Here is a 14,227-nt window from a genome sequence, read left to right on the forward strand (position 1 = left end):
GGACCCATGAGACTGCTAACAAGAACGCGACGCCAGCCCAGAGCCCCTGCATGTAGAAAGTGAAAGGTGAAAAGTGAAAGTGAAGTCGCTCAGTCGTGTCTGACTCTTTGCGACCCCATGGACTGCAGCCCACCAGGTTTCTCAGTCCATGGGATTTTCTAGGCAAGAATACTGGAGTGGGTTGCCATTTCCTCCTCCAGGAGATCTTCTCGTCCCAGGGATTGAACCTGGGTTTCCTGCATTGTAGGCGGATGCTTTTACTGTCTGAGCCAGATGACCTGGCAAATGTTGGAAGAAGGAAGTAAACCAGGGATCCTAGAGGGTAGGTCTCTGCTGTGAATCCAGGGAAGGGATGGTAAGCCTGGGCTGCCCCAGGGCTAATGGCAGGGGCTCCTCCTGGGGCAATGCCTGTAGTATCTCTTTACTGTCAAATTGCTTACCTTTAGATTTAAGACCTTTCAAGATCTTTTTTTCAAACACGTCCCTCTGGAGTCAGCTCCCCCAGTCTGCTTCTCACTCTGAGTGACACCACTTGACTGTGTCCTTTTCCAGAAACTCTAGAACCCTTCTCACTCTGTGCCTGTTCCCATAGCACCCTCTCTCCTAGGTTCAGAGAGTCATTTTTCCTGTGAAATCTCCATCACTCTTGGGAAGTCTTAGTTGAGACCAAATTTTTCGTGTGAAGTCAAAACAAAAAAATCTTGGCAGGACACCTTCCTTACATAGTACCAGGTATAAGCAGTGCTTTCTCAGGAAAAAGTGGTGAACCAAAGCTTTAGTTTTGTGTAGCATCAAAAATAGACTGCAGAGCAGTAGGTTTTATGGTATTTAAGCAACGTTTTGTTTTACTCCTTTGTGGAGCAAGTTAAATAAAACCATTTCTCCTGAAGGGCAAATTTGATCTTGAGTTAACAGTCAGTTAATTACTTTGAAAATCTGATGAAGGTGAACTCTTGTCTGTGTTACTAGGCCAATCCTGGGTTTAAGGTTAAAAAAATGACACGTGAGTGGTAAATTGTGTGTAGACTGGATGGGACTCTCTATGGACTATTCTTGGGTCTTCCTTCAGAGCGGTGACTCTTGTCTCTCATGGGGTCCCTGAAAGTTATAACTACAGAGTTGTTGAATTTTTGATGCCCGTAGACATGGTGCTGCTACTCCAGGATGGATCCTGCACCCACAGCTAAGCTTAAACTGGGTAGTAGTCAACTGTGTGGACTGCTGTGTAGACCACGGCTGGCCTTTCATTTGTCTTTCTATCTAAATCGGATGGCACTGTGGCTCTGGTCCTCCTGTGAGTCTAAGTGCCTAGTTAAGCAGGCTTCCAGGTGGGTGTTGTACCATAGCCATTATAACATGAGCCCTGAGAAGACTTAGGGTATGCGTGTTTTTTTACCTGATATATCCCCACTGCTCAGCACTAATTATGACACGTGATGGGAGCTTATTATATACTTGTTGATCAAAATTGACCTTGAACATCAAAAGGTAGATAATAAGATAATTACCTTTTTCGAAGCTTTTATAAATGTTATTTAAATCAGGATATTCCTGCATGTTGACCTCACTGAACACAGCTTCCAGAAGCGACGGGTTAAACGTCTTCTCCAGCTCACTGAGAACTTTGTACACCACTCTTGATACAGGGACCAGGTTTCTACAAGAATCTTGACAGTCCTTAAAAACATTGAATGGGAAAAATAGAAATACAGACTTGCACATTACAAGAGAGCCCTAGAAAGAGATTTCAAGTTAATGTATTCCAATTTCCATAAATAGGTATCTTTTCACATAGAAGTTTAGAATTTCTGTATATTTGTATGGCTACTAAGCAAAACAATAAATCCTCTCTTCTTAAAACTATCCATTTGTGAATCTGATCTCCTCATCGTAACTTACATTAGATGTAAGAAGGCACAATTCTGAAGATTAAAAGTGGGTTCAAAGTTAATGAATATGTAGCTAAGACCCTGGTCAACTCTTTGAGGAATAGACTTGGCAGGTGACGAGCCACTATTCTGTTGACTGGACAACTCCTGCCCCTTCACCAATCCTGACTTGGCCTGGAAGAGCTCAAGGAAGCCAGGGGACAGTGCTCCATTTTGTGAACTTGGCCACAGTTTGAAAGCATATCTGTAGGTCAAACTGAGACTTGCATCTCTGTAACTCCAGAAACACCTATTGCTAAAATTAACTCAAATTCCAAGACTCAAGAATACCAGAAAAAAAGAAAACTGAAAACTGTTGGAGAAAGAAAATCCTGCATCTACTCCCAAATTTGCTCTCACACGACACTGTCTCAGTGGGTTTTAATGTTTTCAGATCTAACTATTTAAATTGATATTCATTGAAAAGAAATGCTCTGTCAATTATGATTTTTATCAAATCAATAAATTAAATTTATTCATCAGTTCATTGACATTAATTTAATTTATGCTGTATTGTGTGCATTCCTACAAGGTAGTAAATATCTGCAAAGAACACCCACTTCAGATCCAGCCTGTCTCCAATGTTATTCACCCTGACTCCTGTGTTCACTACGAGTACCACCCCTTCAGTTAGAGACAGGACTGCCTTCAGTGATGCCTGTTTCTGCTCTCTCTTCCCTTTCTGCCTTTTAGGATCACTTGCATCACTACTTGGAAATGTCCCCCTCTCACTGGAGACTCTTCAGATGGCTAGTCATACCCTGATATTTGGGTCCAGGATGTGAAAGTTAACCTAGTTTCAGGCCAGTTTACCAGATTATGATGTGATAAACTTCACTTACTTCATACATTTTACTGGTGATGAGTTCGTTGTCATGGAGGCCTTCAAAGAAAGGAAATGTCTTTTTTATCGCATTTGAAATCTGCACCTTGTGTCTTTTGAAGTGCCTGAATACAGTCTCAAAGAGCCTGTTGTCTATGTTCTGATCTTCTAAGGACATCCTAGGGAGGAAGGATACCATGTGAAAACAGTCATCCAGATTATGAGATGCTTATGGAAGCTGTAAGATTTTGCATATAAAGGACAGGTTGCAAAGAACAAACACATGTAAGATACTCATCCTGAGTAGAGACCAGTTATATATATATCACTTACCTGGTACACTATTTTAATAAATTTTTTAAAAAAAATTGTAACAAAACCCAAATAGAGTAAACAAAAAAGTGAAAAACAATGAAATAAAAATTTAACCTTGAAAATGTTTCTTTATTAACTAAGAGAAAATAAACCACAGAAAGATAAAAAATAGTATCTCCCCTCTGCATAGAGCTATTAAGAGAAACACCATCCTACAGATGGCCAACTGGCCCATGAAAGGCTGCTCAACATCGCTAATTATTAGAGAAATGGGGAACACATGTATACCTGTGGTGGATTCATTTTGATATTTGGCAAAACTAATACAATATTGTAAAGTTAAAAAAAAAAAACTATAATGAGGTACCTCCTTACACTGGTCAGGGTGGCCACTGTTAAAAATGTCTACAAATAGCAAATGCTGAAGAAGGTGTGGAGGAAAGGTAAACCTTCTGCACTGTTGGTGGAAATGTAAGTTGGTGCAACCACTATGGAAAACAACATGGAGCTTCTTTAAAAAACTAAAAACAGAGTTGTCACGTGATCTGGCAATCCCACTCCTGGTCATACCCAGACATAACCACAGCTCAAAAAGATACATGCAGCCCATGTTCACAGCAGTACTATTCACAACAGCCACGGTGTGGACAAATCCTAGACGTCCATCGACAGAGGGATAAAGAAGATGTGGTACTTATGGAATGGATGGAATACTACTTAGTCATGAAAAGAGTGACAATAGCATTTGCAGCAGCGTGGATAGACCTGGAGATTATCATATTCAATGAAGTAAGTCAGAAAGAGAAAGACAAACATCATATGATATCTAAAATATCATGTAAAATCTAAAATACGGCATAAATGAACTTATTTACAAAACAGAAGCAGACTCACAGACATAGAGAGCAGACTTGCAGTGGCCAAGGGGAAGGAGGGGTGAGGGAACGATTGATTGAGAGTTTTGGATTAGCAGATGCAAACAGTTACATATAGGATGGATAAACAAGAAGGTCCTACTGTATAGCACATGGAACTGTATTCAATATCCTGTGATAAATCATAGTAGAAAAGAATACGAAAAACAATATATGTATGTATAACTGAATCATGACCACAACATTGTAAATAAACTATACTTCAATTAACATGCTTTTTAAATTAAAAAAAAGAAATTTCATCCTATGTTAGAAACTGGTTCATAAATGATAAGATGTTTTCATAATAATATAATAAGGTATAAACTGGGAATTTCACAAGAATATCAATCATTTCTCCTGGGACTTCTACTATGTGCTAATATAAATTTCTCTGTGCTATTGCAATATGAAGTGAATGTTTTTAGACATCTCAATTTTAAAAATAGCAGTTCTTTCCTAGCAGTTCTTTCCTTCAAAACTTAATTTTAAACCTGAGTCTATAATTTGGTTCTTAGTTGTTATATAGGTCTGATATTTATGTTTAATCAACATTTCACATTTTTAAATGTTATGAAGACCCATTTTAAATGTTAGCTTTCTTAGTCAAATCAAAAGAGAATTATTGTCACTTACTAGTACCCAAAATCATCAGGGAAAAGTAATGTCACATTACTGTGTTGAGTTTTTCAAGAAAAAATTTCTACTTAAAGATCTCAGATTGAAGAGAAACACTTATCTTCTCTTTTATTAAGCCCCCACTAAAATTTTAATAAAGGGGTTGGATTCACAATGACAAGGAGAATGGCAGGAGGCAATGAGCAGATGAGAGATTTCTACCAAAATCTGTAAGATGAAAAGTGGCCAGAGGATTGCTAATCACTGTTTAAGGTGGAGTATGCTCCCAGAGGTCAGGAAAGCAGCCAGTATGTCCTGCAGAACCCTGGTGGGGCAGTAGAGATCCCAAGGGAGACATGGTGTGGAAAGCTGATGTGTTATTTGAAAAATGAGGAAGAGAACAGCACACCCTATACCCCTCAGCTTGCATCCTGAGCACTTATACCCAGACAGCCTCTCAGAGGGAAGCAGCACTGTCCTTTCTGTCCCCATATGTTAATTTTATCTGTTACCTGACTTAATATACATGAAAATAATACATCACATGTGCTTTGTGTCTGACTTCTGCTCGTCATCCATATTGTTGGATGAATAGAAGTTTGTTTCTCTTATTGTTGAGGATATTTTATTGTGTGGATCTAGCACAATCTGTTCATTCACTTTCCTTCCGAAAGACATTTTGAGTTGATTCCAGTCTGGAACTAGAATGAATAAAACTGCTGTTCTTGTACAGATCTTTTGGTAGCAAGTTGTTTTCATTTCTTTTGGGTCAATGATTAGAAATGAAATTGTTGAGTCATTGTATAAGAGTATGTTTAATCATTAAAAGAAAACTACCAAACTGTTTTTAAACTTCTGTTATAAATGGCCTTTCTAATTTAGCCATCCTAGTATGTGTGATGTGGTATCTCATTTCAGTATTAACTTCTATTTAAAATGACTAATAATGTTATGCACATATTCATATGGTTAGCAATTCATTGGCAATTTATACATCTTCCTTTGTGGAGTGGCAAAGCCTTTGGCCCATTATCCATTTATATTACTGGGTGTCTTCCACTTACTCATGCATAGGAATTTGTTATATGTTATGGGTAGAAGTGTTTCAGCTGATCTACGTATTGTGAACATTTTCTCCCAAGTCTGTGGCTTGAATTTCATTCTCTTAACCATGTCTTCTGATGCAGAGAACGTTTTAATTTTTATGATCCAGTCTATCAGTGTGTGTGTGTGTGTGTGTGGTTAGTGACTTACATGTACTATCTAGGAAATCTCTGCCTACCCCAAGTTAATAAAAATTCAGAAAGCAATTTATAGTATAAGCATGGGTCTTGTTCTGGATTTTTCTATTCTAGACTGTTTCTAGATTTCTATTCTATATCATTGACCTGTATGCGGATCAAGAAGCAACAGTTAGAATTGGACATGGAACAATGGATTGGTTCCAAATTGGGAAAGGAGTACATCCAGGCTGTGTATTGTCACCCTGATTATTTAACTTATATGCAGAATACATCATGTGAAATCCTGGGCTGGATGAAGCACAAGCTGGAATTGAGGATTCGGGGAGAAAAATCAATAACTTCAGATATGCAGATGACACCACCCTTATGGCAGAAAACGAAGAGGAACTAAAGAGCCTCTTGATGAGGGTGAAAGAGGAGAGTGAAAAAGCTGGCTTAAAACTCGACATTGAAAAAACAAAGATCATGGCATCTGGTCCCATCACTTCACGGCAAATAGATGGGGAAACATGGAAACAGTGGCAGATTTTATGTTTTGGGGGCTCCAAAATCACTGCAAATGGTGACTGCAGCCATGAAATTAAAAGATGCTTGCTCCTTGGAAGAAAAACTATGATCAACGTAGACAGCAAATTAAAAAGCAGAGACATTACTTTGCAGATAAAAGTCTGTACAGTCAAAGCTATGATTTTTCCAGTAGTCATATATAGATGTGAGAGTTGGAGCATCAAGAAGGCTGAGCACTGAAGAAATGATGCTTTTGAACTGTGGTGTTGGAGAAGACTCTCGAGTCCCTTGGCCTGCAAGGAGATCAAACCAGTCAATCCTAAAGGAAATCAGTACTAAATATTCATTGGAAGGACTCACGGTGAAGGTCTAATACTTTGGCCACCTGATGCAAAGAGCTGACTCACAGGAAAATACTCTGATGCTGGGAAAGACTGAAGGCAAAAGAAGAAGGGGGCAGTAGAGAATGAGATGGTTAGATAGCATTACCGACTCAATTGACATGATGAATTTGAGCAAACTGGAAGACAGTGAAGGATAGAGGAGCCTGGCATGCTGAAACCCCTGGGGTCACAAAGAATTGGATACCACTTAGCGACAGAACAATAGTTATAAAATAGGTAACTCCTGAGGATATAAGCTACAGCAGCATAGTGACTACAGATGACAATACTGTACTGCATATTTGAAAGTTGCTAGGAGAGTAGACGGAGAAGGCAATGGCATCCCACTCCAGTACTCTTGCCTGGAAAATCCCATGGATGGAGGAGCCTGGTAGGCCACCGTCCATGGGGTCGCTGGGAGTCGGGCACGACTGAAGCGACTTAGCAGCAGCAGCAGGAGAGTAGAACTTAAAAGTTCCCATCACAATAAAAAATTTTGTGACTAAGCATAGTGATGAATGTTAACAGACTTATTGTGATAATTATTTTGCAATATATACAAATGTATACAAAATATTCAGTCTTTACGTTGTACACCTGGAACTAATATAATAATATATGTCAATTTTACTTCAACTGAAAATGAAGTTAAAGATCTTGAGAGGGGAAGATTAGATTATTTCGGATTATTTAGATGAGCCCAAAATATTCACAGGAATCTTTATAAGGATAAGAAGAAGGCAGAAAAGTTAGTCAGAAGAAGATTTGGTGATGCTATGTTGCTGGATTTGAAGATGGAAGAAGGGGCTCTGAGCCAATGAATGCAGGGAGCCTCTAGAAGCTAAAAAAGGCAAGAAAAAGAGTCCCTTCTAGAGTCTAAGGTAGAGCCACATAATTATAAAGGTGAAAAATCTCTAATATTCTTAACATTAAAGTGAATAAAAATGAAAAATACTTAAAAGCATATACAATATAGTCTTTTATTAAAAATGAGAGCACAAATTATATATTTAGGAAAATGAATTATATATGTAAATGCATAGAAGATCTTAAAGTTATACCCACAACTCTAAAAGGATTGGGGTTGAAAGCTTCAATAACTGTTCTCTGTATCTATGTGTTTGTTTTTGTTTGATTTGGTTTGTTCATTTATTTTTTTTTTCATTTCTTTTATATCCCACATATGAATGAAATCATATGGTATTTGTGTTTCTCCATCTGACCTGTTTCACTTGGCATAATATGCTCAAAGTCCATCCATGTTGTCATGGCTGGCAAAGTTTCATCCTTTCATGACTGAATAGTATTCCATTGTATATGTATGCTACGTCTTTATGCATTTATTTATTAATGAGAACTTTGTTTCATATCTTGACTGTTGTAAATAATGCTTCAGTGAACATATGAAGTGGTTAATATTACTTTTAAAATGTATTTTTTAATTCTTCAGATAAATAAGTACAATTGGAATAGCTGGATCATATGATAATTCAATTCTTAATTTTTTAAGGAGTCTTAATACTGTTTTCCACAGTGGCTGCACCAGTTCATATTCCTATCAACAGTATAGTGTTCCCTTTTATCTACATCCTCTCTACTCTTGTTATTTCTTGCCTTTTCAATAATAGTCATTCTAACAGGTGTGAGTCGACATCTCATTGTAGTTTTAATTTGCATCTCCCCAACGATTAGTGATTTTGAACACTTATTTTTTTTGTATGTCTGTTGGCGATCTTTATGCCCCCTTTGGAAAAAATGTCTATTTAGTTCTGTCCAATTTCTAATCAGGTTGTTTGTTTTTGTTGTATGATTGTATGAGTTCTTTATGCATTTCACCCCTTATTAGATATATGATTTGCAAATATTTTCTCTGTTTGACAGATTCATTTTCATTTTGTCGATGGCTTCCCTTGCTGTGCAGAAACTTTTTAGTTTGATATAGCTCCATTTGTTTATTTTTGCTTTTGTTTCCCTTGCCTGAGGGAACATATCCAGAAAGGTAATGCTAAAACCAATGTCAAAAAGTGTACTGCCTCTTTTGGCCTAGAAGTTGTGTGCTTTCTGGTCTTGCATTCAACTCTTTGACCCACTTTGGTTTTTGTGTATGGTGTGAGATAGTGGGATTTATTCCAGGAATGCAAGAATGGTTCAATATCCACAAATCAATCAAAGTGATACATCATATTAACAAAATGAGAGACAAAAAATCATATGATTATCTGAATAGACACAGAAAAGCATTTGAGAAGACAACACCCATTTATGACAAAAATTCTCAATAAAATGTGTATAAAAGGAATGTTCCTCAACATAATAAAGGCTGTGCATGTCAAACCCACAGCTAATATCATATTCAAAAGTGAAAAACTGAAAGCTAGCCCTCTAAGATTAGGAACAAGACAAGGATGCCTCCTCTTGCTGCTCTTATTCAACATAGTACTGGAAACCATAGCTAGATTGATTAAGTAAGAAAAAGAAACAAAAGTCCTCCAAATTGGAAAGGAAGAAGTAAAACCATCACTATTTGCATATGACATAGTTTTATATATAGAAAACCCTAAAGACATCACCAAAAAATGACTGGAAATAAGCAAATACAGTAGAGTTGCAGGGCATAAAATCAATATACAAAAGTCTGTTGTATTTCTGTACACTAACAATGAGCTAGTAGAAAGAGAAATTAAGAAAACAATCCCATTTGTATCCAACAAAAACAGCAAAATACCTGGGAATAAAGGTAGCAAAAGAGATAGAAGACCTGTACACTGAAAACTATAAGACATTGCTGAAAGTGAAGACAGACAGATATTTTGTGTTTGATTACCTAAGGCAATCCACAGATTTCAGTGCAATCCCTATCAAAATCCCAGTCACATTTTTTATAGAAATAGAACAAAAATCCTAAAATCTACGTGGAACCACAGAAGATCCAGAAGAGTCAAAGTAATCCTGAGAAAAACAGCAAAGCTGGAGATATTACAAGCCCTGATTTCAAAGTTATTGCAAAGCCATATTAATCAAAACAGCAGAAAAACAGACACATATACCAATGGCATAGAATTGAGAAGCCAGAAATAAACCCACACATATATGGACAGTTAAGACTATGCCAAAGCCTTTGACTGTGTGGATCACAATAAACTGTGGAAAATTCTGAAAGAGATGGGCATGCCAGACCACCTGACCTGCCTCTTGAGAAACCTGTATGCAGGTCAGGAAGCAACAGTTAGAACTGGACATGGAACAACAGACTGGTTCCAAATAGGAAAAGGAGTACATCAAGGCTGTATATTGTCACCCTGCTTATTTAACTTATATGCAGAGTACATCATGAGAAATGCTGGGCTGGATGAAGCACAAGCTGGAATCAAGATTGCCGGGAGAAATATCAATAACCTCAGATATGCAGGTGACACCACCCTTATGGCAGAAAGTGAAGAGGAACTCAAAAGCCTCTTGATGAAAGTAAAAGAGGAGAGTGAAAAAGTTAGCTTAAAGCTCAACATTCAGAAAACGAAGATCGTGGCATCCGGTCCCATCACTTCATGGGAAATAGATGACGAAACAGTGGAAACAGTGTCAGACTTAATTTTTCTGGGCTGCAAAATCACTGCAGATGGTGATTGCAGCCATGAAATTAAAAGACACTTACTCCTTGGAAGGAAAGTTATGACCAACCTAGGTAGCATATTAAAAAACAGAGATATTACTTTGCCAACAAAGGTCTGTCTAGTCAAGGCTATGATTTTTCCAGTGGTCATGGATGGATGTGAGAGTTGGACTGTGAAGAAAGCTGAGTGACGAAGAATTGATGCTTTTGAACTGTGGTGTTGGAGAAGACTCTTGAGAGTCCCTTGGACTGCAAGGAGATCCAACCAGTCCATCCTAAAGGAGATCAGTCCTGAATATTCATTGGAAGGACTAATGTTGAAGCTGAAACTCCAATAGTTTGGCCACCTCATGAGAAGAGTTGACTCATTGGAAAAGACTCTGATGCTGGGAGGGATTGGGGACAGGAGGAGAAGGGGACAACAGAGGATGAGATGGCTGGATGGCATCACCGACTCGATGGACATGAGTTTGGGTAAACTCCAAGAGTTGGTGATGGATGGGGAGCCCTGGTGTGCTGCGATTCATGGGGTCACAAAGAGTCGGACTTGACTGAGCGACTGAACTGAACTGAACTTGCAATAAAGGATCAAAGAAGATACAGTGGAGAAAGTATAGCTGCTATAATAAATAGTGTTGGGAAAACTGGACAGACACATGCAAAAGAATGTGTCTTGAATGAGACTTCTCCCCTCTATATTCTTATCATATTGTTTGAAACTTTATGAATCAGAATGTACAATGTATTTCTTTTGTATTAAAAGAACAGAAAATTAAATAGATGAAGCAATGTTATTTCTGAACTGATTACTAAAAATAGGATTTTCCTTGTAGAGGAAACCTAGTCCAGAACAGAATATCAAAGCAAAAATAAAAACACTCAGCCTAGGCTAGCCTTGTGCAGTCTTGCGTCTTTCTCTTCCTTTTACTTTCTTTGCTCAAGATTGCTGGAGGACGATCCCAAGCCCCCAGCCAGAGGTGGAAATAGCATCAGAGCTGACGGAGACCCCATCCACCGGACAGGCATGGGACCACACCACCCAGGGCTTCAAAATAAGTCAGGGGTTTACCTGAATTTCGTGTTTTCTAAACTACCTTCTTTGAAATGACTTATGTCAAGGTAGAGGTGACCTGAGAGAAACAAGAGTGCTACAGGGTCACAGGAAAATAAAATCTTCCTGCAAAGGCTCATACAGGACAAAGTGCCTTCAGGCAGACGGGCCAGCGGAGCAGTAGTTGCAAAACAAGCAGTCATGTGTGTTGTGGCAGCAGGACTCAACCAGCAGGCGCCCTGCTGCAGTTTGAAATCCCATCTCCTCGTCACACATTCCTGTCCACCCTTATATGGCAAGTGAAGGTTCCCCTACACCAGGTGGAAAGCAAAGGTTCAGTGCAGAGTCCAAAGACAGCACTGAACAGCACCGGGCCACAGGGAAAGGCGGAAGGAAGTGGGAGAAAGACTGACCTGGTGCTGAGCTCTCTGCCCTCTCCAGCCATTTTCCCGCCCAGCCTGGCCTGGGCCTGAGCTTGACCTCCGATTCTTCCAGTCTCCCCAGCCTGGGTTCTGAGAGGCCGCCGGAGCCCTGAGCCCCGAGCAGGAAGTCAGCTCTGGGTCTCATCCAGGGCTGGCGGCTCCGCCCTTGGAGGGGCAAAGAGAAGTGAAAGTACTTGCCAGTGAGCTGTGCTTGGCAGACACCGGCTCCCTCCCTCCACCCGCAGCTCCCTGGTATTTCCAGCCATCAACACACGTGGTCCCAGGGATGCAAGACAAGGAGTGACACGCGGGGCCGGAGGGCAGAGGGAGGGGCAGGGTCAGCCCCCAGGGGTCCACCTGAATGTGCAAAGACAGCAATGATATCTGTGTGACCCCAACTGTCTGCAGGCTTCTGCCTTCTCAGGGCGGCTCAGAGTTTAGTATGGGGTCAAGGGCAAACTCAGGTGTGCCCCTTCCCCTTTGCTGAGATGGTTGTCAGGGGAAGAGGGAAAGACAGAGACTTCAGATCCTCTCTCCAGCCTGTGGGAGAGCCTGGACCAACCGAGTCAGGTCCCCCCATCCAGCCAGAGGGCTGGTGAAGTAGACATCCGCTAGAGCAATGGTTTCTGCTCCGTGGCCCCTAAGTGTAACTTCCTCCAGTTGTGAGTAGAGTTCTCACCCAGCAACATTTGAGGATGAAGGGAGGAGTTTCCACCTTCTCTCTCACTTCTGATGTTTCTTTCCCCCAAAGGAACAAGATGCACAGTGGTCAGGATAGACCCCAGGACTCCAATGAGGACTTCTTTACCAGTGGGCAGGGTCTCAGTGGTACCAGGTCCTACACATATGTGGACCCCTCTCTCGTCCCCCTCACTCCAGGGCGTAGCAGAACTACTGAGCTGAGCCTCATCCGGGCAGGACTGTCCTCTGCCCCTGACTCCATGGGGCACGGCGTCCACACAAGGCTGGCACAGACCACACCTGCCTTGTCTAGGGTCCCTTCTCTCTCCTCTCTGTACCTGGGTGGCTGGTGGACCAGGTCAGTGCTGTGCCATGTGTTGACATAAATGTGCCAATTTTTCTGTATTCTGTTTAGGACCTTCAAGGTGAACACCTGGAATTAGAGACCACCTAGCAGAGGCTGGGCACACAATACACAGGACAGACACTCCTGAGCTGGGGCTGCTCCTGGCCCCTGGTGGAGACCTTCCTGTGGGCCAGAGAAAGCTGGACCACACCCAGCACCACACCCACGAGAGCAGTCGGGTGGGGGGTGGGGTCTGAAGCACCCCAAGTCCTCTGTGGAGAAAGCAGTTTCTTTGATCCAGGAAATAATGTCAGACCCACTCAAGTTTGGGAAAGGACAGGTTGCAGGTTGGTCCTATGATAAGCCATAATGGAAAACTATAGAGAATGTGTATATACAACTGCATCACTTTGCTGTAAAGTAGAAATTAACACAACATGGTACCTCACCTATACCTTCAATTAGAAAAGAAGAAGGAGGAGGAGGTTGAACTCCTCGTACAGACCCTGCTGGAGTGATTGAAGGAAATAAAGAGATGCCTGGGGCATGTTCTGTGGCTGTGAGGAGCACTGAAGCGGGAGCCTTTCTGCTATCACAGGAGGAGCCCAGTTATCAGATCTGGAAGCCCACAGAGCAGGAGAGGCCGTTGTTGAGGAGCGACCACGGGGCACAGGATCTGCCAGGGCAACAGGCTTCGCAAGCTTCACCAGGAGCAGCTTCCGTTCAGACTTGAGTAGTGGGGGTGGTCTCCACACTGGGAGAGCCCAGTGGGGACCCGAGGCCTGTCCCTGAGACGAGACAGTGGGATCTGGGATTTGAACCTGCAGGGCAGGAGGAAGCAGCAGCCACTGTGGCCCCTGGGGCCAGAGGATCAAGACCCCTTGCTCCTCCATGAGAGCTGAAGTGAAGAGGGGTGGGTGCCTGGGACCCATGGCTACACTCAGGCTGGCTCCAGGGTCCCCTTCCAGGGCAGCCCCTCAGTCAGCAGGGCTTGCCCGGACCCCCTGCTCCTCCCCACTCCTGGGAGACTCTGGTTGGGGAGGGTGGAAGGGGTGAGTCTGCTCCTTGCTGGGTCTCCCTGGGCTTGTCCTGCCTGCAGAGGCTGGGGCTCTGTCAGCCCCTCCAAGGTCAAGTGCACTGGGTCAGGGGCTGGGGGAGTGGGGTGGGGTGGGGTGTGAGTGCTTGGAGCTGTGTGATGCTGTGTGGATGAGCCCGATTCTGAGGTTCAGTTCAGGGATTTCTTTTTCTGCCACATGCTAAGCCACAGTGCTAAGCCCGATCCAGCTTTTACCATGAAGAAAGCCGATATTTTGATCGCCATCTAGCTCACCTTTTTGCCTGAGAGTCAATTTCGAACACAAGTGGGGAAGGTTTATACTCAGAAT

At 41.7% G+C, this 14,227-nt stretch overlaps 1 protein-coding gene across 2 annotated transcripts in view; it reads right to left on the reverse strand.

Moving 5' to 3' along the window:
* LOC102273079 (nuclear autoantigen Sp-100) overlaps positions 1–11,995 on the reverse strand; it is a 30,910-nt gene extending 18,915 nt beyond the window's left edge. Inside the window, exons 1-3 of one of the 2 annotated variants that reach the window (XM_070385388.1) lie at positions 11,807–11,995; positions 2,771–2,930; positions 1,509–1,677 (exon numbers count right to left, since the gene is read on the reverse strand). In XM_070385388.1, the coding sequence (XP_070241489.1) occupies positions 1,509–1,677; positions 2,771–2,930; positions 11,807–11,838 (361 nt within the window). In that variant the 5' untranslated portion in view covers positions 11,839–11,995. The remainder of the gene's footprint in view (positions 1–1,508; positions 1,678–2,770; positions 2,931–11,806) is intronic. The other variant, XM_070385381.1, reaches the window with a different exon arrangement.
* Positions 11,996–14,227: the final 2,232 nt, after the last annotated feature.

The sequence above is a fragment of the Bos mutus genome, chromosome 2 (assembly GCF_027580195.1).
Source record: "Bos mutus isolate GX-2022 chromosome 2, NWIPB_WYAK_1.1, whole genome shotgun sequence".
NCBI lineage: Eukaryota > Metazoa > Chordata > Mammalia > Artiodactyla > Bovidae > Bos > Bos mutus.